Source organism: Rutidosis leptorrhynchoides, chromosome 1 (assembly GCF_046630445.1).
Source record: "Rutidosis leptorrhynchoides isolate AG116_Rl617_1_P2 chromosome 1, CSIRO_AGI_Rlap_v1, whole genome shotgun sequence".
Lineage (NCBI taxonomy): Eukaryota > Viridiplantae > Streptophyta > Magnoliopsida > Asterales > Asteraceae > Rutidosis > Rutidosis leptorrhynchoides.
In genome coordinates, this window is record NC_092333.1 from 401187926 (window position 1) to 401215384 (window position 27459).

General features: G+C 37.7%; 1 protein-coding gene across 1 annotated transcript in view; it reads right to left on the reverse strand.

Moving 5' to 3' along the window:
* Positions 1 to 16062: 16062 nt before the first annotated feature.
* LOC139871555 (protein TIFY 5A-like) overlaps positions 16063 to 27459 on the reverse strand; it is an 89528-nt gene continuing 78131 nt past the window's right edge. The window contains exon 3 of the mRNA XM_071859264.1: positions 16063 to 16266. Within this exon, the coding sequence (XP_071715365.1) occupies positions 16063 to 16266 (204 nt within the window). The remainder of the gene's footprint in view (positions 16267 to 27459) is intronic.

Genomic DNA, 27459 nt, shown 5'->3' on the forward strand with positions numbered 1-27459 from the left:
GATGACCTAAAGTAGTTGATGGTGGGCGAGGATACTCTAAGTCGTAAATTAGAGTGTACCAAGGAATCATGGAGGATCGTTGTGTGAATAGAACGTTACCTTCCAAAGAAGTGGGACTTATAGGATGCGATTGCGGCATTGAAGGGTCCAGGGTTGTGTGAGGACTCGAAAAGTTGAGGAAGGCGTACTTTCCTTGTTAGCGATGAGGTTTAGATTGAGAGTACGTGATCCAGTTTAAGTGGGGGAGAGTTGTAATACCCTGAATTTTAAATACATCAGAAAGTGTCACCAGAAAGTGTCCTCAGAAAGTGTCAGGAAAAGTCTACTTATACTAATGCATTTTCAGATTTTACATTAGAATCGGAATCAGACTACCTCAGTCCCTGAACTTCAAATGGAAATCTGTTTACCAGTTAGGCCACACCGCGGGGGTTTTGGGGCGGCTAGCCTACGTTCAGGTATTTTAAGTTTAAAAAAGTTTTGTTTGCGATTTTGCCTTAAGGCCGCGCCACGGGCCCATATAGCCGCGCCGCGTTTGGTGCTGGGCCAGACTCGATTTTCAGCATTTTAAAAGGGGTTTAATGAGGGGCAAATGAGTCATTTCGCATATAGACAGTTTTTGAGCCACAAAACTGATACAAACCCAATCTTATCTTCATTTTATCCCATCTTTTTCACACAAACACTCTCTTCAAACCCTAGTAAGAGAAACAAGTTTTTAGAGTGAGAAAGTTTCATTTGGGGAAGAAGAAGGTCGATTCAGGTGAAAGCTCAAGAGTTAAAGTTGTTCACCTCCTTCCTAGCTACGTTTTGGTGGTAGTGGTAAGTCTTGTATCCGAGTTTCATTGTTTATGTTATTGTTCAAATTAGGGTTTTGAACTTGCATGTTCTTGAATAAACTCCACTAGTTAATAAATGTGTGATTTAGGCTAGTGACAGGTGTGGTTGACCCTCGTTGGTGGATTATGGGTTGGTTGATGATTTGGCCATGTTAGGGCTAGTTATTTGAAGTATGATATCGCATATTTATTACACATTTATTTTGGCGATATCTGTCATAATTTGGTCCTTTTGGATGCGATTTAGTGTTAATTTGATTATATTGTGAAGATTCTAGTTTGAAGAGCCGAGAATACGACATTGGCAATTTTTGGAAGTTTATGAGGTATTATGGGAGTCTTTATTATTGTTGGTGCCTCATGGTTCGAAATTTGGAGTGCGGTTATTGAAGAAAACAAGTTAAAAAATAAAGTTGGCGTCATAATTAGCTAGGAGCCGCAGCGCGGCTGTAATTGGTCGCGGCGCGGTTTAAGGAGAATTTTAGTTACCCGGATGTGGCAAAAAGCATAACATCAGATGTAGCGTGTAGCCATGGCATGGGGAATCTTAGTCACGGTGCAGGAATAAGGCGGCCTAGATCAGTTTTGCAAGGTTTTTAAGGCCCAGAGTTCTACCCTAATTATCTATCATTCATTCGGCCGATTTCTGGAGCACTTAGGGTGATTTTGGGAGATTCAAGGAGGATTTTCATCATCCTCCAAGCATTCTAATCATTCCGGAATCAACCTTCAATCCGTTCATCATTTTTTATTGCTTATTTATTTAGGTTGATTTCTTTGTCATTAACAATGAATTCTTTCCTTTATTTATTTGTGATTTTTATTGTAGCCATGATTGTTGGCTAAGACTTTAATGTTTGTCAAGATTGAATATTAGTATGTGTTTGGATGATACTTTAATGTTTTAATTAATTAATGCATGATACTTATGAGTTTTGATTAAGAACCATTCTTGTGAGATTTGATTATTGTTACTAGGATTGATTAGTGATCTTGTTTGAACAAAGGGAACCCTGTTTCAATTTAGAGAACTAATTTTCAATTGATTTGTCTTAACCAATTGGGTGTCTACTGGACCAAGTGGGTAAATCCGGTAACATAGATTGAACAAAACAAGGTGTGAATTGTGTGGATCAAACGCGTAACCAATTGAATCTTAATTTCATAGTTAGTTAATTACTAAGTCACAAACGAAAGAGGTCTTTGGTGAAAAGGAACCCTAAGCCAATAAATCGTAGTTTGAGGTTTTTGCTAAAAGAGAACTCTGGATAAACCGACTCTGTAATTGCATGTATTGATAATTAGAACTAGTGCTTAATAACAAATCATCCGACACTGCGAAAAGGAGATCTAGGCGAACATTCTTTTATCTATTGAATTCAAATCTATCTTTATTTTTCGTTGAGTCTACATTTGATTTATATAAACTTAAAAACCAAAAATATTATCTGTTACTTTTGATCTATCTTTGATTTCGCTAATCGTTAAATAGCCACAAAACCAAATTATTCTGTACTTTCAAATTTCTTAGATTAACTTAGTTTAATTTTTATTAGTTGACAATTGAGATTTACGTGATACTGTCCTTGGATCGATATTCGGAATTACCTAAAGTCTATACTGCTACACGATCGGGTACACTGCCCGTGAGTGTGTAATAGTCCTTTTTAAACGGTATTTCCAAAAGATAATTTATATTCTAGAAATTACACATCAAAGTATAATCACTAAGATTAGTGATTATGGAAGTATTGGAACCCTTTTAGGTGTATTTGAAAAACTAATTTTGAAATGGATCAAAATTAGCGTTTATGTGTCAAAGTGGGGAAGACAAGTATTTAATACTTGTGTTTCGGTTTATTTGGCGTTATAGGACCATTTTCACTAGCGTTGAGTGATTATTGGTTAGTTTGGGCATTTTTGTGCTTGGAAGTTCAATTGGATCAAAATTGCACTAAGTGTCAATTTAGGTTGGTTTGTAATCCACCCTAATTGTGCTGTTTGTTATCTGATAAATGGAATAGGTACTTTCCATTGGCGGTTGCAGATTATTTTGGTTTGCATTCATCAAGACGATAAGGTGAGTGTAAATATATTATATGCGTATGTATGCATAAAATGGGTGCGGGTGCGGGTGGGGTAGAGTGATCCTTGTGCCTTCGGGTTCACTTTACATGTGCGTGGAAAGATGGACTCTATGAATTTTGAGTCCACGTGGCACATTTGTGCGTTTTGGGTTACCACCCTTGGGGTAGTGAATCTTGTGAGTATACGGATTCACGTTGGCGTGTGATTTGGCCAACCCCGTTCACGTTGATGATGTTGATGAGGTGTGATGGGATGGTGAATCTTGTGTAGTTCAGATTCACGATGTCGTGTGTAGTTCCGACATTCCCATTTGTGTTGTTATGACTTAGGGTGTGCATCTTGTGTAGTTCGGATCCACTCGGGCGTGTGTAGTTCCGCCAACTCTATAGACATTTAGTTGTGGTATGAATCTTGTGTAGTTCAGATTCATAAGGCATGTGTAGTTCGGCCATCCTCAATTGTAGTTGGAAGGAAGGTAGTGAATCTCGTGTAGTTCAGCTTCACTTAGGCATGTGTAGTTCGGCCAACCTTCATATGTTTAAGGTTAAGGGGTTAACCTTGTGGTATTGGCTATATTTTCATATATATATATATATATATATATATATATATATATATATATATATATATATATATATATATATAGTTGTGTTATAGTTGAACTTGCGGATTAACATGGTAGTACGTTATGTATAGCTTTTCTTAGTTATACATGGATGCGGTATGTGTTTATTACTTGTGTTGGTGATACGTATTCATCTTATGCATATGTATGTATATAGTATGTTTATCCTTACTAAGCTTTATAGCTTACCCTCTCGTTGTTTATATTTTTATCGATTCGCGTTAAAGAGGCGGCAAGGGTGAGCGCGGGGACTAGTGGATTATGGCGGGTTGCTTCAGAAGACTTGCCTTTAGATTAGACTTAGGATTGGGTAGTGCAATCCCAATCACCATGTTCGGTTATATGTTGATTTAAAACGCTTTGGGTCAAATCGGGTTATGTTAAGACGGGTCATTGTGTTTCCGGGGTCGTCGTGTCAGTGTTGTTGTCTTAATATAACTAAAATTATGTATTGTGACGTTTTAAATTACATTTTGGGATGATGTATTTGTTAAGATTTATAAAGTGGGGGAAACTTGTGCAAATTAAAAGAAAAGAGAATTTGTTAGGAATAGAAATTCCTAGTGATTAATAGATATATGATAAGTGATTAAATAGGCTAAGTTTTATGATTAAGTTCTTAATTGTAATTGTAAGGAAATGGTATGACGTATAAATACCATTTCCATCCCTTAGAATCATAAGCCTCCCCATTCCATTTACATACACTTACACCTTAAATGTGTGTTTCCCCCAAATACTCTCTCAAACACATTGAGAGACTAGTGATTAGATGCAACATTAGCTTGATCATCATTAAGCTAATAGTTGAAGAAAGCCGTGGATCAATTTCGGTATTGATTCCATTGGCATTAGGATTTGATTGTACACAATCACATATTCAATATACAAGTTCCATTGATCAGATCTGTTAGTGTGTTCATATCATCTTCATCATCACACTGTTACATTCATCATCAACATCAAACCTTCTGTATCGATCTAAATCAATAACCTACACATTGAATTGAAGGTGAATTGAGGTTTAACACGTGGTATCAGAGCGTAAAGAGCTAATCTATCGATCCAAAGCTTCAATTCTGTGTGTAATTCAATCTTCATCTTCATCAGAGCATAAGGAAACCTACAGTACCTCCAAAAATATCAAAATTCGGTTTCAACAACTAAAACCTCAAATTGATCGTTGATTCATGTTTCTCACACTTCGTTTGTCCTAACTGAATATCAAAATCAAATTGAAAACTTCCAGAAATCCTTAAATCTCAAAGTCAAACTTTTCTCATTTTCGGTCAACAAATTAATTCTCGATTTCTAGGTGTTTTCAGGATCTAAAACCTATCAACGAGTGTTAGGATTTCAGTCTGAAACAATTTTTGAGAAGAAATTGTGGCCTGAAACTTACTAGAACTCAGTTTTGATTTTCCAGTCTTATCAATGGCGGTTTAACTGTGATCTTCAACTTTTTCGTGATGGTGCTACTCACATTGATTTCTAGCTGTTAATCGAAGGTGCAGAAACGTATAATAAACTATTTTAGATCACAAAATTCAAGTTGAAGGTCTGACCGGAAAACTCATCTGAATCTTCAAACTCTCGCCGGAATCTTCATCAAGTTGAATAACCGTTTTTCATACGTTTGATTACACGATTGAGTTCTCGAGTGAGTTTATTAGGGCTGACACGTGCGTTTTGGTACACGATTGAACGACAATTCATACGATTGAGTATACAGAGAAAATTCACGAGGGGTTTTTAATTTCGTACGTGTGAAAAAGGTGGTACGTACGATTGATTACACGAGTGAGTTACTCGTACGAGAGACTGAAGAAAACAGGGTTCGATTGATTTGATTTGTTGAAGCGTACGAATGGTGTTTAGGATTAGGGTTCATAAGATAATTGGGGAAGAAATAAGATGACGATACAGAAAGAACACCTGCTTAAATTCTTTTATTAACTCCCACCACTCTTAAGTCAAGGCCCATTTAATTTGATAGCCCAAGACCCAATTCCATTTGAACCTTACACACTTAATCCAAGACTCATATCGGGACCCAAGAACTTGACCGAGTCCATTTACCCAAGTAATAACAATAAATCCATCTGTCATTTATTAAAACCCTATAGCAATTAAAAAATCCAATTTAGTGTCTATTTCCTAGACCGAACTTTAAGGGCATGTACTTTTATTAACTACATTTAACTTTTTCATTAAGTGTTTTACAAAATTTTAACAAAATTTCAAAATTTTTGGAATTTAACGAAGAAGAAATCGCATAAATTTTTCAAAGTCGAAAAACGTTTTAATTGAGATTTTTTTGTTTTCTCGTGATAAAAATTTTAAATATTATACTTTTTCGAACTTTCGTGTATTTGACGGATTTTTAGTTTTTATCGGGTCTTTACGGGAAAAACTTGATACTTTTATCAAATTGACTCCGAAAGTCAATTAAGTGACCGATATTAGATAATTTTCTATATTGGTATTTCGCGTTTTTGTAAGTTTTTGCAGGTTTTCCGAGGACTATTTGATTTGTTCACTAATGTCTCACCTAAATTCTTCCGCTGCTCAAACTCAAACTTCGGAACCTACACAACCCACTTTTGAACAAGAAAGTGATCACAAACACGGACTTTGTTCTTGTTGGTGCACAAACAAGACTCAACCAAAGACGTTTCCGTGTGCATTTAAACTTTTTGAAAACTTTACTTTAAACAAAAGTGATTTGATTGATTCAACGGAATTGACAATTGAGGTTTCTGAGATGGCTACCCAGATTAAAATGCTTGAAAGAACGAAGTTCAGTTGAAGAAACAAATTTCAACACACGAAGTAGAAATGAAAGCAAAACTGAAGAAACAAGATGATTCGTTTGACAAGGATTGCATCAGACTTCAGAATCTGTATATTCATCTCAAAGCTGAACATAAGGTTGCCAATGAAACCATTCACTCTTTACATGCTGATAATAGCAAGTTAATTGCTAAAAACAAAAGTTTTTCTATTTCACTAACTCAACGAGATTCGGACATACTTGTTTTACAAAACAAAATTTCTGATCTTGAGTCTGATCTCGTCAAGCAAGCAAAACAATTTGAACTTGAAAAACTTGTCTTGATTGCTCAATCAAAAGATTTTGAAACTAAATGTTTGAAATACAAATCCGATCAGGTTATTTTAAACTACAAAATCAATAAACTTGAAAGTGATTTAAATTCACAAAAAGGATCTTTTGAGCACGAAAAACAATATTTAAGTCAGAAAATCAAAGTTCTTGAGTTGCAAGAGAACTCATCGCACCGTTTAAAACCCAAAATGGTGCCGATAGGTGTAAATACATCATCTCCTGATATGCCTCCGACCACACCAAAGACCTTTAAGAATGTTTCTATTGGTGTTCAAACGAAAATTTAGAGGCCACCACAACTGGTTCGTCTTGTGATTTAAAACATCAAATAAATGATTTGCAAAAGCAATTAACTATGATAGAGAAAGCATATCAAGACCTACAAGATGAACATTTGAAACACCAAACGAGGGTTAAAGTTGAACAAGCTACCACTGATACTTCAAAACCCAAAGTGTCATTTGGTACCTAAGTTTCAACTCCCGAGACAAACTTGTCCAATACTACAATGTCTGCACCTAAGGCAGTATAAAAGCAAGTTTATCTCTCAAAGACTAAACCAAGACCTAGGTTGCATCAATCCTCGATGTACTCGAAGGCTATTTCGAGAGAAACGTCTAAGACCTTAGAGACCCCTAATCCGAAAGATAAGGATCCTCCAAAGTCTACAAAGGCACTGAGGAAATCAACTTGGAAACCCAAAACCCCGAAGACTTCTACTCAATCTCCATTGAAGTCTTCAACTCAACCTCTGAAATCTGTTTTCTCAAATAAGAAAGTTTACTCTAGTTACGAGACCAAGACGAATTGTCCGTTTATGAAAACTACTTACGGGAAGAAAGGGAAGATCACTGGATATCGAGATCAATATGGTTGGTTTCCACACAAACCCAAGAAACCATCCATGAAATCCTATGATAAACCTGACCATGTTTCTAAACCTAAACAGAATATGTTTTCTAAGCATGTGTCAAACAAGAAGTGGAAAACCAAAACATGTGATTCAAAACCAATTATGTACTCTTTTGAGCAGTTACTTAACTTTAAGCCACGGTCTGTGATTTTGGCTAATGCTGCATCTCCATTGATTCCACGCAAATTATTTTCAAAAGATACATCGTGTATCAAACCAAGGTGGAATTCAATGTCAATAAGTCAAATCGATGGTACCTATAAATGGTATTATAAATCATTTTCAAACTGATTTGATTTCATAAAAATGGCTTCTGTATTCTTCTGTACAGAACTCGTTCTTAAAATGTTCCCTAGAAAAGAAAAGTTTGTGAATATTTTGGTTTATTTTCGAAAATCAAAACTTAAAAAATATGTTTTGTTATTCTTAAATGTTGAAAACCAAAAATATTTTGCTTTATTTTACGATGGCTTTTGTACACATAACAGTGCAAAACCCATTCTTTAGTGTTTTTCTCGCAGGCTGAATCGTCAATTCATCAGTTATCGAGGTTTTATGAAAACAAGAGGATCGACCTTGTTTCAAGGGGGAGTGAAAATGTCAAAATCTATCCTTCTAAACATGCAAATGTTGAGGGGGAGTATATTATATTATCTTATCTTAAAAATCAATTGATAAATGTGTAAAGTCACCTCAAAAGGAAGTAACATCTTCCGCTAAGACACAATTGTCTGACTTAAGTCAGAAGTTGTAGTCCAGAATGGCTGAAGGGGTTTCGAAAAATCTTGAAAAGAAACCCTGGCGACCCTCATTAAATTGATGGGGTTGAGCCTCAACATCAAACAGGGCCTGGAGGTCAAACTTATCTTGATGAGGGAGATCTGTATCGTCCAACGAAGAGGCAATATGACACTACTTCGGTAGATTTATCAGACCTCCGGAAGGATGATCTCCCTAAAGATTAGTCAGTTTCTAAGCCTGACTACACACACTCCTTGGATAGTGCAACAACTGAAAGAGATGTGTCACCTCATGACATATCAATGACTTCGGGACTCGATGTAACATCTTCCTACATTACATCAATTTCTACCGACACCAATGCGGTGTTAGGTACTGTTGGAAGGCTTGGTATAACCAAGAGCGGCAAAGTCGCACAAAATTTCCATGATACTTCAATCATGGGGGCGGATAGCTTGCTAACGCCGACTTGAACTTCTGTGACTAGTCATCCTCACCATACGCTGAGGTAACTCCCAGACCAACCAATACCGGTGAGGTACACAAATTCGAAAAAAGTTTTGATTTCAGAAAACTTGCCAGTGATACTACTGGCATGCCATTTTCAAACATGTCTAGTTTCACAACTAGCTTGAATTTTCAAAAATCAAAAACTTTTTCTTGAAGGTCCTTATTTACCCGGGGATCAAATCTTTTTGACTTCACCGCCTATCGTCTTCATACCTTCGCCACTCATAAATATCCCAAAACCCGTCCTCACGACGACTCAAACACTTTCACCGACATCGATAGGTTTTTCACTGCCATCTTCCTCCAGTGTACCACATCCCTCCTTCAAAGACATTATAAATGTTCTTTATCAATGTGCATTGATTCGAAGCTTAGCACAGAGTCTCGATGTTATAACATCTGCTGCTATTTCCGTGCTTCACAAAGTTAATGAATTGTAACAACCCAAACCATCTCGAGAGCAAACCACGTGAAAAATACAAAATAAAAAAAAAATTGCTGCACAGTGAAATGGCGCGGCGAGCCAGGATGGCCGCGCGGCGCGCCATTCGGGTCTGTCCGGAAAGTCTCAAAATGCGAAAAAGATCGACTAATTCCCGACATTTTTAGATGACACGCTTTTAACCACACATTCAAATATGTAAAACTAACACAATTCAAACGTAAAATGAGTTTTACAAAGCGGGGCCCACATCGGCCGTTTTACGAGTTTAATTCAAAATATGAGTTTCGACCATCAAAAGTTTAAGTACCAAACTACACTACGAGCATGGTGTTTGGGATTAAACTACCCAAGCCTCGGTCAATACTCCAAAAGCTAAATAGCCCAAAAGCATTCTCTAGCAACGACGAGATCTCTAATCCAAGATGATGCCCTTACCCTTGTCCACAACCGAACCTATAAAAAGGTAAACAACGAGAGGGTAAGCAAAGCTTAGTGAATGCAATAATTATACGAATACATATATAATTATACCTACTTGCATACACTTACACAACCGCAAACATGCTAGCAAACAACATTAGCTTAACGTCGCAATAACAAGCTATATTCCACCAATACCCCCAAGCTAGCATAACAACCGCATATAAATATAACACGAATAACATAATATGCTTACAACACAAAAAACCATGGTTAACCAATAGTACAAGGGAACGGCGCTCGCGAAAACGCCATCGGTGTTCACAACATCCGTTAGGGCACTTAACACCTCGCACCACTAACCCCTAGGGTGGCACCTTAACACCTCGGCACTTCACCCCGAGTGGCATCTTAACACCTCGATGCTTTACTCATCATTTTACGGAGTGGTGTCTTAACACCTCGACACTACACTCCTAGGTGGCATCTTAACACCTCGATGCTACACCCAAGTCGCATCTTAACACCTCGATGCTACACTCTTCACGTGAAACGTGGTGTCTTAACACCTCGACACTACACATTTCACGCTACAACAAATAGATACATTATATACCTACGCATATAATTATTCCACTCACCTTACGCCTTCGGTGAATCAATAAACCAAGCTTGAAACTTCAAGGTAACGCACCTATTACAAAGTATATATAATCAATTTTCTGTTCAAGTTGGTCAAACTCACAACACTCACCATTACTAGGTCATTTCGACCCATTTGGACACCTAACCCTAAAATTGGGTCAACTCACACCAAAAACCCTAGCATTAGCCAAGTTAGGTCTTAAAACACCTTTTAACATTAGGTTTAAGCATTAATCTCAATCATTAACTAACTTAGGTCCATTTTGACCCATTTGACCAATTTAAGGTCAACACCCCCATTTCGGGTCATCCACTAAACCACTTAACACCCCTCTACATAATTATTGGTGTTCTAGCAATTTACTAACTAATTAAGGTTTATTAACAACAATTAATACTTGAAAAACCCTAGTTAGTCATCTTTGAGTCAACATAACCCAAATTCACCCAAAACACCCAATTCACTAACAAGTGGGTCTTATTGTTCATCACTCACAAAAACCCTAACTCTTTAACAATTAAAACAAGGAAGTTAGGTTTAGGGCTTACCACAACTATCAAAACGTAGCAAATGAGGAGATGAACAACTTTAGTGCTTGCACTTTGACCCGATTCGAGCTTCTTCTTCCTTAATTTGAGCTCTCTCACTCTAGAATCTAACTCTCTCTCTAGAATTGATTGGAAGATGATAAGGTGGGTGAGTATGGAGTAATTGACACTCCAAACAACTGATTCAAGCCTTAAAGTCGGACCTTAAGTGGTTTTACCAAAAAGCCCTCAAAATATCTTGATTAAAAACAAAGTGAGCTGTCAGCCTGTAATGGCGCAGCGCGCCATAAGGCCGCGCGGCGCGCCAAATGCCCAGTTCAGCTTCTTTTGCCTTTTAATTTAATACAACCTAAACCCCACAACTTGAATAACTTATACACACATATGTACAATAAAATATTCGGGTCTTACATGAATGTTATCATATAACTTCATGTAGCTCAGTGTTACATCCTCAACGAGATGATCATAACAATTCTGAGTCATGAGGGAGAGAAGAAAGCTATACGGGGTACTTATTCGAATTATTTGTCAGGGGAGAATATTAGTACATCAAAGGTTAAGGGAGATGCTGGTACACCTAACACATCTGGAGGAGATGGTCAAGGAGTTAGTCAATAACACATCTGGAGGATATGGTCAAAGAGTTAGTCAATATGATGAAGATTTGGATCTTCAAACTATGTGATGTTAAGATTTCTTGTACTTTGCACTATTTTATATCAACAAGTGTGGCATGATGAAGTGTGATCCAAAATTCATCATGAGGGGGAGAACACGTTTATATGTTGATATCAAGTAACACGTTTATATGTTGATACTTGTACTGTGTCGCAAACCTAAAACCCTCGCAAACCTAAAACCAAGGTTTTGCTCTGGTTGACACATTCCTTTACCCATTATATGTCCGTATGTAATTTGTCGCATCATTTCACCAAGCATGATGACCATGAAGATTCGAGTTCATCATGAGGGAGAGTATATATTGATGAATAATGTCATATCCAACAAATTACATATCTTCCAAGAAAGATTCTTTTACTCGGATTCAAAACAACAAAAAGTCAAGACTTCGGAGTATTAGATTCAAAAGACTTGTTTGTTTGAGGGGGAGTAATGGAAATTACCACTCTACATCTGAGGGGGAGTAAAAGATTATCTGCAAGATTTTCTGAGACATAAAGTCAAACCACATGTCTCTCAAATGTCATCCGCCTTCTCCTACTTTGAACATTTCAAGTAAGATAAAGATTCAACAGATGCCACAGTGTACCAACGTCAAAGATATCGTCTCAACATATCTTATACACTCCTCAGCATTAGAGCTTCAAAGAAGTTTCGAGTTGAATATTTATCAAGATCTCCAGTAAAGACGAGCTTTTCAAGGTTCATCAAAAGTTGAAGATCATTAATCACATCATATATCTAAGAGGGAGATTGTTAGGAATAGAAATTCCTAGTGATTAATAGATATATGATAAGTGATTAAATAGGCTAAGTTTTATGATTAAGTTCTTAATTGTAAGGAAATGGTATGAGGTATAAATACCATTTCCATCCCTTAGAATCATAAGCCTCCCCATTCCATTTACATACACTTACACCTTAAGTGTGTGTTTTCCCCAAATACTCTCTCAAACACATTGAGAGACTAGTGATTAGATGCAACATTAGCTTGATCATCATCAAGCTAATAGTTGAAGAAAGCTGTGGATCAATTTCGGTATTGATTCCATTGGCATTAGGATTTGATTGTACACAATCACATATTCAATATACAAGTTCCATTGATTAGATCTGTTAGTGTGTTCATATCATCTTCATCATCACACTTTACATTCATCATCAACATCAAACCTTCTGTATCGATCTAAATCAATAACCTACACATTGAATTGAAGGTGAATTGAGGTTTAACAGAATTGCTGAACTGGGACGAGCCGCATCGCGGGTGGTTTTAGCCACGCTGCGGCCGGAAGGGTTATTTGGTGACAGGATCATTGTATTGGGGTTGGGCGTGCCATGGGCTCTTAGTCGCGCTGCGGCAATTACTGAAACTAGTTTATGTTTAAAAAAAATATGTTAACGGTTGGTTATCGGGTTAGGTCGTTTCATACACACACACACACACACAGATATATATATATATATATATATATATATATATATATATATATATATATATATATATATATATATATATATAATATATATATATATATCAATTAAAATAAATAAGTTACACTTTAGACCTCAAATACTTAGGTTCGTTAATTTTTTCGTTAAGTTTATTATGATGACCACAATCATAAACGGACAATTAAATTATCCTTAGTTTCGTTAGTCATAAATGACCAAGTCTCAGTTTCCTAACCGAAAATGTTTAAAGTTCATTGCTTCAATTAGTCTAGGACTATATCCTATGCAAAAGTTATAACTTAACTTAACGTTCGTTACTATTTAACAGAAAAACTGAACGAAAATATTTGGGTTAGTTCCCCCCGCAAGTTTCGTTCATCGATTGTTGGACGAACCGAGCTAACAGGGTCCATTATGGTATGCCGGGGAGTGGCCACGGTTGACGGGTACTTTGGGTGGTACTACGCGCGCACAATTGTGCACATTATAAATCCTGAAACCGAATTACCCACCAACACATATCCTGATTGGGCATGAACTAATAATGCTTATGTAAGTAACAATATTGTAATTTTTTTATATATAACAACATGTAGCATACATTTGAAATACTTTGGTTCTAATATTCGTTTACTTTTAACTAATATGCAGGAGGAGATGCTTTGGGGGATGCGGGAAACAGCTGCAACTCAGATGCAATAGAACAGTCAACCAAACCCGCAACCATTTTATGACATTCCAAATCAGCTGCATCATAGTTAGCCAGATCGTCCATTTCAATTCTATCCTACATAAAACTTTAATTTTTTGGATAATGTGTACTATGCTCAGACGCAATATCACCCTTCACAAACGCAGTATACCCCTCACCAAACACATCAAGGTCAATCCTTCCGGATCCCAGACCTGATTATATACGATTATGGCGTGGCTCGTACCCCTCATCAAAATCCAATCCCGATGCCAGATTTCGGAGGTACATCTCAATCACATGGTGATAATGAGGAGATCGAGATGTAGTAGGTAATGATGAGACCACTGCAAAAAAAAAAAAAGATTCTGGAGGGGTGAGAGGAATAGGCAACCAATAAAGTGTGGAACTAGTGGATACTGATGTTATACATGTCATGGGCATTGATTGGTTACCTTTAATACCATCAATGATCTTGTAATGAATTGTTTCCTTGATCGTTCCAGTAGTGTCCTATTAATCAAGGATATAAATATACCTTACCATATTTTAGTGAAAGCAATACATTTTAAAAAAATATAAATGCGTCGTGTAAACCCACTTTCAGCGTTACTGACAGGTCTCCTACACAACATGGAACACATGTCTTGACAACACTAACAACTTGATCGAGTCAATTACACCTACGTTGTCCCAGAATGTTTGCTATATTAGAGTTGCCCGCAGTCATAAAATTAGAGAAAAAATGTCAAAATTATATATAGGTTTTTTTACATAACCTAACAATATTCTTGTTTACCTCCGTATGGATATGCACACTCCATGGCGTGAAGCAATGGACCTAGTGTAAACGAATCATAAACTTTAGGTTTGTTTATTACTTCCCTTATAAAATCTTTCGTACACTTGTCATCCACATCGTTATTCTCGTTATTTCGAAGTTCGTACGCAGCTTGAAAAACATGAGCGGGGTCCGAGAATCCAGTACGATAATTGATTCGTTTTGTTAGACTCAGAACCGCACAACATAGGCAATGGTGGTGTAAAAGGCTTCTTTTGTTTTCCACAAGTAGGTTGGGGGATATGATGGTGGCGACCGGTTCGGGGAACGAGGCGGCGACCGGGTAAGCAACCGGGTCGGCACCAAAATGGTTTGAGTTGGACTTGTAAGCGATAAAGCATGAGTGCGTTGCGAACCTAAATAAGTGATGTCCGGAATCATCGACATCTAAAGGTATTCACATCCATCATTCTCAAAATTTGACATTTTGTTGATTTATAAACCTCAGTTTGATGTGTTTGAAATGTAATTGTGTTGTTTGTTATGTTCTTATTGGATTGAAGATAATGATTGTGTAAATAGAAGTAAAAAGGTAAGAAATCTGATCATTATAAGGCAATGATTCAGTCAATAATTTAGGTTGTAATATTGCACTGGAAACTGGCTTTTCAAAGGCTGGTTTCAGTATTACAAAGAAAAGCCTTCAAATCGGCGTTTGAAAAGGTGGTTTAGGGTACGGGTGGCTAATAGTGCATGGTCACTCTGAAACCTGGTGCCATCTGAACAAAGTGGACACAAATCGGCGTTTGAAATGCCGGTTTGGATTGACACGTGACAAACAGACTTTTAAAAGTTCGGTTATACTAGTTTTGTAAAACCTAAAAGGGTTAAAGTCAAAAATAGGCTACAAACTTACACAAATGTACCGATGTCGCCCACAAACTCATTTCCGTCCTACTGTCGCCTACAAACTTATAAAAAATGTGCTAATATAAACAAAATACTTTTTTAACTGTCAACCAAAATGGTTGATTACGTGGCTTCTAAGTAGTCATGACACGTCGGTGATACATCGAAACAGAATTGAAAGTATATGGGCGACATCGGGACACAACTGAAAGTATATGGGTGACATCGGGACACAACTGAAAGTATATAGGCGACATCGGGACATATAAAATGAATAAAAAAAGTTAAATAATTAACTTTACCGGTTAAGCAGGTAACCGGTAATGAAATGTTAACATCAGAACATTTTTTATAAGTTTGTAGGCGACAGTAGAACGGAAATGAGTTTGTGGGAGACATCGGTACATTTGTGTAAGTTTGTAGCCTATTTTTGGCTTTAACCCAACCTAAAACAAAATTCTTAGCAAAAAGCAAATTTATGTTTTGATGCCAAACAACTTGGATGAATTAGTGATAATAATACATAATTCACACGCCTCTAACTCTAGAACTAACTCTAGAACGTCTCATGCCATTTTCTTTAAACTAAATCTTTCAAGTGAAACGTATATAAATTTTTATCATCGTAAACGTGTTAGGGCTAATAAGGAGAAGTTGCTTGAATTCTATGCTTTCTCTTTTGAAGAAACCTTTGTAAAGATCTCTTCATCAAAAGCCCGCTTGGAGATGGACATGGAGATGCTAGAATTAATGGTGACAACGGTTGTAAAGAAGTGGTAGAACATGATGTTTTTCTCTGTTTCTCCTCCATCTCTTCGCTTGCGAGCTTTATGATAGATCTTGCCTGTGATAAATAATTGTTTAGTTATTGATCAAGTTTTTAAATATGGTTAATGAAAAGATAAAAAAGAAGACATGTAAGGTGTAAGTGTTAGGAAGAGAGGATCGCCTGGACGTTGGGAGATACAAATTTGAGAGAAAAACAACTCTATTACTCACAAGAATAGATTTACAGAGTATTACAAAACTCTTACAAAAAAAACTCTCAAAACTCACACACACTCTCAAGGTTGTGATTACACTTCTCTGAGTGATTTGGGATGATTTACAACTGAGGTTTGCACTTCTATTTATAGTAAAAATTCTATGGCGGTGGAATGGTGTGAACGGAGAAGGTTGGCGGCCGTCATCGTCATCAACTTTGCTACCTCCATATGAGTTGTCAAGGTTGCCTACTTTGAATATCTAGAAGGTGGGCTTCTAGATTGTAGGCTGGAAATCTTCAATTCTCCCCCTCCAGCCGAATCCACAAACATTCCAGTTATGTCTCTGCATAACTCCAACTTCTCTCGAGTCACCACCTTTGTTAACATATCCGCAGGATTCTCCTTTGTATGGATCTTCACTAGTCTCAACAGTTGTCGATTAATTACCTCGCGTATCCAATGATAGCGAATATCAATATGTTTTGTACGAGAATGGTACATGGAGTTCTTGCTCAAATCTATAGCACTTTGACTGTCACAATATACCTTGTACTCCTTTTGCTTGATTCCAAATTCTTGAAGATAACGCTTTAACCACAACATTTCTTTTCCAGCTTCTGCGGCAGCAATATACTCTGCTTCAGTTGTGGATAATGCAACACACCTCTGTAGTCTTGACTGCCATGAAACAGCTCCCCCTGCAAAAGTGTAAATGAATCCTGAAGTAGATTTCCTACTATCAGGATCTCCGGCCATATCCGTATCTGTATAGCCTTCCAAGATTGGATCAGCTCCCCCGTAACAAAGACATAGATTCTTTGTACCTTTAAGATATCTGAGAATCCATTTTACCGCCTCCCAATGCTCTTTCCCGGGGTTCGAGAGAAAACGACTCACCGTTCCCACTGCATGAGCAATATCGGGCCTTGTACACACCATCGCATACATCAAACTTCCAACTGCTGAAGAATATGGTACTGAAGACATCTCCCCGATCTCTTCCTTGGATGAGGGACAAGAACTCTTGCTTAACTTGAAATGGTTAGCTAATGGAATGCTAACAGGTTTGGCATTGTTCATATTGAAACGTGAAAGCACTCGTTCAATATACTTCTCCTGAGATAGCCATAACCTTTTATTCTTCCTATCTCGGGTTATCTGCATTCCCAAAATCTGTTGAGCCTGTCCTAAGTCTTTCATGTCAAAAGACTTAGAGAGTTCCTTCTTCAGCTGGTTGATCTTCGTTACGTCTTTCCCTACGATCAAAATATCGTCTACATAAAGTAGAAGAGCAACGAAATCTCCTTCAGAAAACTTCTGAATGTAGACACACTCATCTGCTGCAGTTTTCTTGTACCCGTGACTCACCATGCACGAGTCAAACTTCTTGTACCACTGCCTAGGTGCCTGCTTCAAACCGTACAAACTTTTCTTCAGCTTGCATACGAGGTTATCTCCTGAAACCTCAAAACCTTCTAGCTGCTCCATGTAAATTTCTTCATGTAAATCTCCATGAAGAAAAGCTGTCTTTACATCCATCTGTTCAAGCTCCAAGTTCATACTTGCGACCAATCCAATTATGACTCTAATTGAAGTCATCTTGACTACTGGTGAAAATATCTCGTCAAAATCAATCCCTTTCTTCTGTTGGAATCCTTTGACTACAAGTCGTGCTTTGTATTTCACCACTTTTCCACTACCATCCTTTTTCAGCTTGAACACCCATTTATTTTTCAGTGCCTTCTTCCCGCGTGGAAGTTCTACAATCTCATAAGTTTGATTTTTCTGCAGAGAATCCATCTCATCCTGCATTGCGAGCAACCATTTTTCTTTATCCTTATGAGTTACTGCTTCATGAAAACTCTCCGGTTCTCCATCTTCAGTAAGTAGAAGGTACTCGGATTCTGGATATCTACTCGATGGAATCCGACCTCGTTCAGATCTACGAACTTCTGGAACATTCTGAGGAGATCCACCATCATCTTGACCTTGTGATGGTGCTGGAACGTCTGGCAGATGGGGTTGTGGCTCCCCCTGCTCAGCACCGTCATTTTCCTCATTATCTTCTACTTCTGGCATTTCTTCTTGCACTAAAAATTCATTTCTCATGAATGATTCCGTTGTTGCCTCTGGCACCTGAGCAGCAACATTTGTCTTCTGAGATATTGTGGGCTTTTCAATATCTTCTATTGTCTGGCTTTCATGGAACACCACGTCCCTACTTCTGATCACCTTTTTCTCCTTTGGATCCCATAATCTGTATCCAAATTCTTCATCTCCATAACCTATGAATATGCATGGAGTGGTCCTTGCATCCAGCTTCTGCCTGAGCTCCTTGGATACATGTGCGTACGCCAAACATCCAAATACTCTTAAGTGAGAGTATGATGGATCCTTTCCAGACCAAAGTTTCTCCGGAACTTCAAAATTCAGTGGTACTGATGGAGATCGGTTGATCAAATAACAAGCGGCTCTGACTGCTTCTCCCCAGAATGGCTTTGGCAGCTTAGCCATACTGAGCATGCTCCGAACACGTTCCATGATTGTTCGGTTCATTCTTTCTGCTATACCATTATGTTGAGGGGTACGTGGGACCGTCTTCACTGAATAGGGCATCCTTGACCATTGACATGGTAAGTTTGCCATTCGGGGCTGAGTTGCTGAGTGTTACTACCAGCGTTTCCCAACTATCGGGAAGGGAACTAAGTAACAGTAGCGCCTGAACTTCATCGCCAAGCGGCATCTCTACAGACGATAACTGGTTGACCAAGTTCTGAAACTCACTGGTATGCTCGGCAACTGAAGTTCCACTTTTGAGCTTCATGTTGACTAAACGCCTCATCAGCAGGGCTTTATTCCGAGCAGTCTTGGCCTGGTACATGTCCTCCAACTTTTTCCAGAGGACATATGCGTCTGTCTCTTGTGCAACATAGTGGAAGACACTATGATCAATCCATTGACGGATCTGACCAATAGTTTTTCGGTTTGATTTCTTCCACTCTTTCTCTTTGGCAGAATCAGGGTGTATACCCTTCAATTCAATAGGATCGAACAAATCTTTACAGCTGAGGAGATCTTCCATCCGAGGTTTCCACAGCGTGTAGTTTGTGGCTGTGAGCATAATCATAGCTCCGGAAGATGATGTTGACTCTTCTGTGGACATTATCACCTTACAAATAATTTTTCAACACAAACGGGGTTGAATTGTAGAAAACAGAGATCACCGTTGTGTCCGGAACGGTTGAAAATGATGGAATAGACACTTCGTGGCTTAAATTCCACTTACGGGGCAAAATTATAATTTGTTATAAACTTCAGGGACCAAAAATGAAATTATGAAAATTTCAGGGACCAAAGTGTAAAATTTTAGAATTGCTACAGTACCGCTACAGTACCGCTACAGTACCGCTACAGTACCGCTACAGTGACTTGCTACAGTGCCGCCAGCTGCTACAGTGAATTGCTACAGTGATCGTCTTCTCCGGCGAAAATTCCGGCACCGGTCGTCTTCTCCGGCGAGATTCCGCCGAGTTGACCAAACTTTGACCGAGTTTTCTGGGCTCGTTATAACTCCGTTTAAGTCACCGTTTTTTGCGTTGGACTCGGTTCGACGAGACGAATCCAATGGTACACTCAAAATTGGATTTTGAGAAAACTTCAAAAAACCCAAAAACTCAACCAACGTCTCTAACCAAGCTCTTGATACCACTTGTTAGGAAGAGAGGATCGCCTGGACGTTGGGAGATACAAATTTTAGAGAAAAACAACTCTATTACTCACAAGAATAGATTTACAGAGTATTACAAAACTCTTACAAAAAAAACTCTCAAAACTCACACACACTCTCAAGGTTGTGATTACACTTCTCTGAGTGATTTGGGATGATTTACAACTGAGGTTTGCACCTCTATTTATAGTAAAAATTCTATGGCGGTGGAATGGTGTGAACGGAGAAGGTTGGCGGCCGTCATCGTCATCAACTTTGCTACCTCCATATGAGTTGTCAATGTTTCCTACTTTTAATATCTAGAAGGTGGGCTTCTAGATTGTAGGCTGGAAATCTTCAGTAAGGTGGTAGTGGTACGTACTGTTTAAGTTACAAACAAATTTTTTTTTTTTTTTTTGAAATGCAAGATTTTATTAATCACGAAGTAAAGGTATAATGTGTCTTATAGAATTGCTACACGACATTCTACATTTCACGAATGGATGTTGAGTGAACATCCATGAAAAATAGAATACTATGATGATAGAAATGAAAGACTCGACTATACAAAATTAAATACACGACTTTGGACTTGATAACCACGATAACCAATCAATCGATCTTCCGCGAATTCTTCTAGATATCCACTCGTAAGATTTAACTTGTATCTCATTTAAAGCCAATGGAATTCTCCACGATTTATTTTTGAAAGTTTTTTGATTCCTATTCTTCCATATAAGGTACCCGGTTACCCACTCTACCGCTTGCCACGCCATAGATTGTGACGAAGATAGAGGATGAGGTGATTTCCCAATGAAGACTTCACTCATGTTAAGATTTGAAACATGAGGGAACCCCCACCATTTAAAAACCCTATCCCATACTTCAATCACGTGCGTGCATAGCATTAAGGAGTGTTCAACCGACTCGATGCTACTATTGCACAAAGGACATAGAATCGAATGAAGATCCAAACCTCTTTTTTCCAATTCTTCTCGAACCGCTAATCTCTTAAGCCTCGCTTTCCAAATGAAAACCTCCACCTTTTTTGGAATGAGGTAGTTTCATTTTGTTTAGATGTGCAAAGATCTCCCCTCGTTTACTTTTTCTTCAATTATCGAATGCAATTTTTTAGTTGTAAACTTGCCACTTGTAGCCATATTCCATCTCCAAGAGTCTTTACTGCTGTTATAAAAAACAAAGTCGTTAGTTAATTTTGTAAGTTCCGTCAGTTCATCGAGTGCTCGACCCGTTGGGTCTCAGCTCCAATTCCAGACCCCTTCGTGACCTGTGTTTGAAAAGAGAACCCTGCTGCAGACTTTCGTGTCCTTCTCGGCTTCCAGATGGTATAAACGCTTAAAACGATGCTTTAAAGTGATCGGCAACAGCCATGTATCGCTCCAGAAGTACGTATCAACACCATTACCAACAACTTTTGTGAAAGAACTGTTGTAAGGAATTCCCATGTCTTCTAACTTGTGACCTGCATAAATTATATCAAACCAAACACCACGTGAAAGAGAATTGGGACGGAGAGAGCCAACACCAAAACTACCATTCGGGCCATAGAGACTTGAGATGACTCGGACCCATAGTGAATGAGGCTCGGTGAGGAAACGCCATCGCCATTTCCCGAGTAAGGCAAGGTTTTCCGAATCAAGTGATCCAACATTTAGACCACCCTCCTCGAAAGGCAAACACACATTTTCCCATTTAACCCATTATAATTTTTTTCCCCGTTTGTCCCGCCCCAAAAGAAGTTTTTCCTCACTCTCTCCAAATCTTTGACAACACCCGACGGGACACGATAGATTGAGAAAAAAATACAATGGAAGGCTATTTAGAACCGCTTTCACGAGAGTCAATCTTCCACCAAAATATAACGCTCTAGATTTCCACTCCGATAGTCGTTTTTGGAATTTTTCAATAATTGGTTTCCAATCCGATTGTTTTTTCATGCTACACCCGATTGGTAACCCAAGATATGAAAAAGGTAATTCTCCTACTCCACACGAAAAATGATTAGCAACTTCACTTAGTTCTCCATTTGAAATCTCGACACCAAAAATTGTACTTTTTTGAAGATTAACACGAAGGCCCGATGCTAGTTCAAAACACTTAAGTATTTTCATAAGGTTTTTAACATTTCTTTTACTCCATTTCCCAAAAATCAACGTGTCATCCGCGTATTGCAAATGAGTGATGCGGACCTTATCTTTACCAACCTCTACCCCATCAAAAAAACCTCGATCACTAGCGGATTTAATTATCATATTTAGACCCTCGGCCGCAAGAATAAAAAGAAAAGGAGACAGTGGGTCTCCTTGTCTAACTCCTCTTTCTAAAGTGAACTCCTTTGTGGGAGACCCATTAATCAAAACCGAAACCGACGCCGTCTCAAGGCAAGACAAGATCCACTTCCTCCATTTGGTCCCGAACCCCATGCTCTTCATGACTTCTATTAAAAAATCCCAATCTAAACAGTCGAAAGCCTTCTCGAAATCAACTTTGAATAAGAAACTTTTCACTCGTTTGTTTTTTAGAAATCTAATGGTTTCATTTGAAACCAACACTCCGTCAAGAATGAATCTTTCTTTAATAAAAGCACTCTGTTCACTTCCAATCAAATTTGGGACCACTTTCCTAAGTCGAATTGACAAAATTTTTGCCAATATCTTGTAATAACATCCTATTAAGCTTATTGGTCGATATTCTGCTAAGCCATTGGGATTCAACTTCTTAGGGACTAACGTAATAAAGGAAGCATTACAACCTTTCGAAATCTCCCCATTTATCCAAAAATTCCCTAGTGCATTAATCAGATCATCTTTTAAAATGCTCCAATATTTTTTGAAGACAAGAAAATTGTACCCATCGGGACCCGGTGCTTTATTGTTTGCACATTCGTTTACCGCGTTCCAAATCTCTTCTTCACAAAACTAACTTCCAACCTATCCACTTCATCATTCGTAAGGACTTATAAATAGGCTCGGCCTTACATGATTGCTTTGCTCAAACAGTTTTTTAAAATGCAAAAAAGCCGCATCTTTTATTTCATCTGGTTGCTCATTTCACACCCCATTTACGATCAGCCCTTTAATATTTGATTTGTTATAGTTCTGCTTGATCACTGAATGGAAATACTTGGTGTTTTCATCTCCATTAACCGTCCATCTAACGCTTTCCTTTTGCCTTAACATACTCATCTTGAGTTTATCCTTTTCAATTAATTCTTTCCTCAATTTTAACCACTTGCTTCTATCATCTTCACTAAGCTCTCTGTTTTCAGCAGCATGTTCCCATAGATCGACTTCATTTTTGAGGTTTTTGATTTCATTGTCAATGTTCCCAACCTTAGAGGCGCTGAGTTCTTTCAAGCCTTATTTCACCTTTTTTAATTTCTGAAGGAACAGTCGATCTAATCTATTTTCCAAAATTGTTTCACTCCACAGGTTGTTGATCAACTCATCTGCACCATCTAACTTTAGCCATTCATCAAATAATTTAACAGGTTTAGGCCCGAAATTCTGCTGTATGTCTTTTAATACGATCGGACAATGGTAAGAAATTGTTCGATCAAGGGCAGAAGCAGAAATATTCCCCCACAGTTGGTAAAATTTTTCCGACACTAAAAATCTATCGAGTTTGCTTAGTTTTAAACCATTTCCACTTATTCTTGTGAATTTCCTTCCACCTAAAGGGACATCTATAAGGCTGTTGTTGTTTATGAAATCGTTGAAGCGTTTAGCCCGACTTTCTATGAATTACCAATTTTTCCTTTCGGATGGCTCCCTTACCTCATTAAATTCCCCACAAATAACCAACGATAAATCTATATCAAAGATACATTTATCAAGCCTTTCCCTCATTTCGATCTTATTTTACATCTGATTGGGGACCATAAACGTTTATCACAAAAGAATGCTCGCCAGAATGAACCCACGTACCATAGATTCCAATAAAATGGTCACTTATGATCGAATCTTCTACTTTAAAGCAATCAGAATCCCAAATAATTAGCAAGCAACCCGAGAACCCCCTGGCTTCTTTTTGATTGAAACCAAAAAATTTCGAATACCATAACCCCCCAACCCAAAATTCGTTTACAGTGGAGCACTTTGATTACTGTAAAGCAAGAATAGACGATTTTTCTAACGAACATAACCTCTTTACCCCACTATACTTCCCATCCTTCACGAACCCACATACATTCAAAGAAACAATCTTCATAGTTAAAATAAACTAAAAGAAAAAACAAAAGAGAGGAGCTTACTGCTTGTATCTATGCTTTTCTTTCCAGACTAAGACAATTCTCTCCCCAAAATCTTGAATGCCAATACTGGATGAGTTGGAGGATATAGCAGTCTTTTTGGGAGCAGAGATCGGTTTACTGTTGCAATTACTTGAAGCTTTCGAGTCCTCTGAAGTCCTTTGGCTTGAAATAGACCCATTCGCCAGTTTGCAATTCCCATCATCCACTTTATATGAATTATTGCACACCTCCTTTTCATTCTCTTTAAGGTTACCACAGGAGCTACAACTTACTAGTTCAGCTGAATCATAATTTCTTGCAACTGATTTGACATATCTCAGGTACGACGAGGCTCTCCAGTTACATAGAGATTTCCAACAAAATTCTCTTTTATTCTATGTTCTCGACTTGGATGATTGCGACTTCTTTTTGCTTCTGCCTTTGATTGGATTTTTTGCTTCAGTTTCGCCTATCTTTTTGCCTCTTTTTGCTTCTGTTCTGATTCCTTCCTCATTGTAATTTGACCCCTTTTGCTGCTCGTCACAATTGTTTCTCTCTGATGGATCCTTTTCCTTCAACTCGTTAGCGCTTAGGCCATTTGGTTTAGTTGGGCTTTGCAAGTCATCTGGCTCGTTAACCTTTTCTTCTCTTGTCAATTTTTGTGAAGCATTCCCATGACTTTCAAACGTGTCCTTGATTGGGCTAGTACGATTTGGGCTCAGATATATAAATCATCATCAAAGGTGTCTCTTACTGGGCTAATTACCTCAGTTGGGCTGTCTTTACGAATTCCGCTAAGCTTTGTTGGGCTTCCAATTTTTACCGGGCTTATAGACTCAGTAATCCCTTCTTTTAAACCCATATTTTCTTTATCCCTCAAGTTGGCAGGTGTCCCTTTATTTCCATCAGTCGTATTAAATGCCCCTTTGCACGAGGGATTAACTCTTACATCTCCTGTATCACCGTCATTCTCCTTATCCAAGAACATATTATTCTTTATGTTTCCAATGACATAACGGTTTCCATTGCATGAAGTATTATTATTACCAATACAACCGGACCCTCTATCTTCCATTTTACCTATTGACCCTCCAACTTCATCTTTATCTTCTTTCTCGAAATTCTCAATGCCTTCGGACTCATCACCGGAATCCTCATCCATCACCGGTCCTTCATCATCAGAATTATTTTCAGACCCTTCTTCACGTTCAGACTGCCATTCACTTGAACAATCCTTTCCTATGTCTAGGACCATTAAGTTATCAATATCTTCTTTAACGTGAACCATTAGGGTTCCTGGTTTAAGATCTATCATGACATCATCATCAATTGTATTAGCATGACCCATATGAATAAGGACCCGCCCTATGAATAAGTTTTGATTTGCATTTTGTTGAATATAGCAGTTTTCTGTTTCCAGGACCTTTCCCCAAACTCTGGCTATTTTCTTTAAAACTTCAATATTCCAATACGATACAGGGACACCCGTGATATTCAGCCATGTTATTCTACCTTTTGGAAGACAAAGTTCAGGCCAACTCCTAAGATTATCTAACCAGAAACGAAGTGAGTGATCTTGGTTTCCCAGAATATTTTCCACAACCTCTTTACTTTCGAAGAGCAGCATTACTTTATATCCCCCCAAGTATTTTAGTGTGAAATTATTGAGACCTTGACTGATGCAAAGACTTTCAATCTGATCCAACAGCTCAATGTCTTTAACATCACCTATGACAGCTTTCTTCATCATCGATCTGTTTAGGTCCTCGTCTGTTAACTTGATAATTCTTTTTTCCCATAACCAGTTATCGCTGCTCTTGCCTTCTTCTTTCTTCTTTTTATGTAGCTTTACCCTAAGATCTTCTTCTTCTCTTTCTTTTTTCTTCGATAAAAATGCTCGTAGATCTTCTTCTTCTTTTTTATTGTTTAAGTTTGCTCTTAGATCTTCCTGTTCCTTTAATACTTCCCTGAAATTCCTATCATCACGATATGAGTGATTCCACCTTTGTTGGAATGGTTTATTGTTGTTGTTATTGGAAGTTTCCTTGTCATCTGCTCCGTCTGAAAGGCCCCGTTCATATACATTATAAACGATTCATAATAGTTGATTTCATTGCGAGGTACTTGACCTCTATATGATACATTTTACAAACATTGCATTAGTTTTTTATAAGACAACTTTCATTACATCGAAAGATGATAGGTATGCATACCATTTCATAATATCCTAACTATAAATGACCTAATCTGTCATTTAATTAATAATAATCTTTATTGAACCCAATGACTTGAATGCAACGTCATTTGAAATATGCCATAAATGACTCCCAGTAATATCTCTAAAATGAGCAAATGTACAGTGGAAGATTTCTTTCATACCTGAGAATAAACATGCTTTAAAGTGTCAACCAAAAGGTTAGTGAGTTCATTAGTTTATCATAATCGATCATTTCCATAATTTTAATAGACCACAAGATCCTCATTTTTCATAAATATCATTACACTCGCAAGTGTTTAAAATCCATTCGTATGATGAACACCTGATAACCGACATTAACATAATGCATATAGAATATCCCCTGCATACTCGCAAGTATGTCATAAATATTGGCAATCGCAATCACCATTTAAATCGAAGTACTAAAGCATTCCAAATTCCAGAATGGGGTTTGTTAGGCCCATAGATCTATCTTTAGGATTCGCGTCAATTAGGGGCCATTTCCCTAATTCTTAGGTTACCAAACTTGAAGGGGCGATATTCGGTATAGTAATCCAACCATACAATGTAGTTTCAAGTACTTGTGTCTATTTCGTAAAACAGTTATAAAAGCAGCGCATGTATTCTCAGTCCCAAAAATATATATTGCAAAAGCATTTAAAAAGGGAGCAAATGAAACTCACTATACGATATTTTGTAGAAAAAATATTCATACGACGGAACTGAACAATGCAGGTTGACCTCGGATTCACGAACCTATCTTATTTGTATATTTATTAATACACATAATAGTAATCGAACATATATATATTTAAATATTATTATTAGTGATATAACTGTTATTTTAATAAATTATGTGTTCCATTAATAATTTT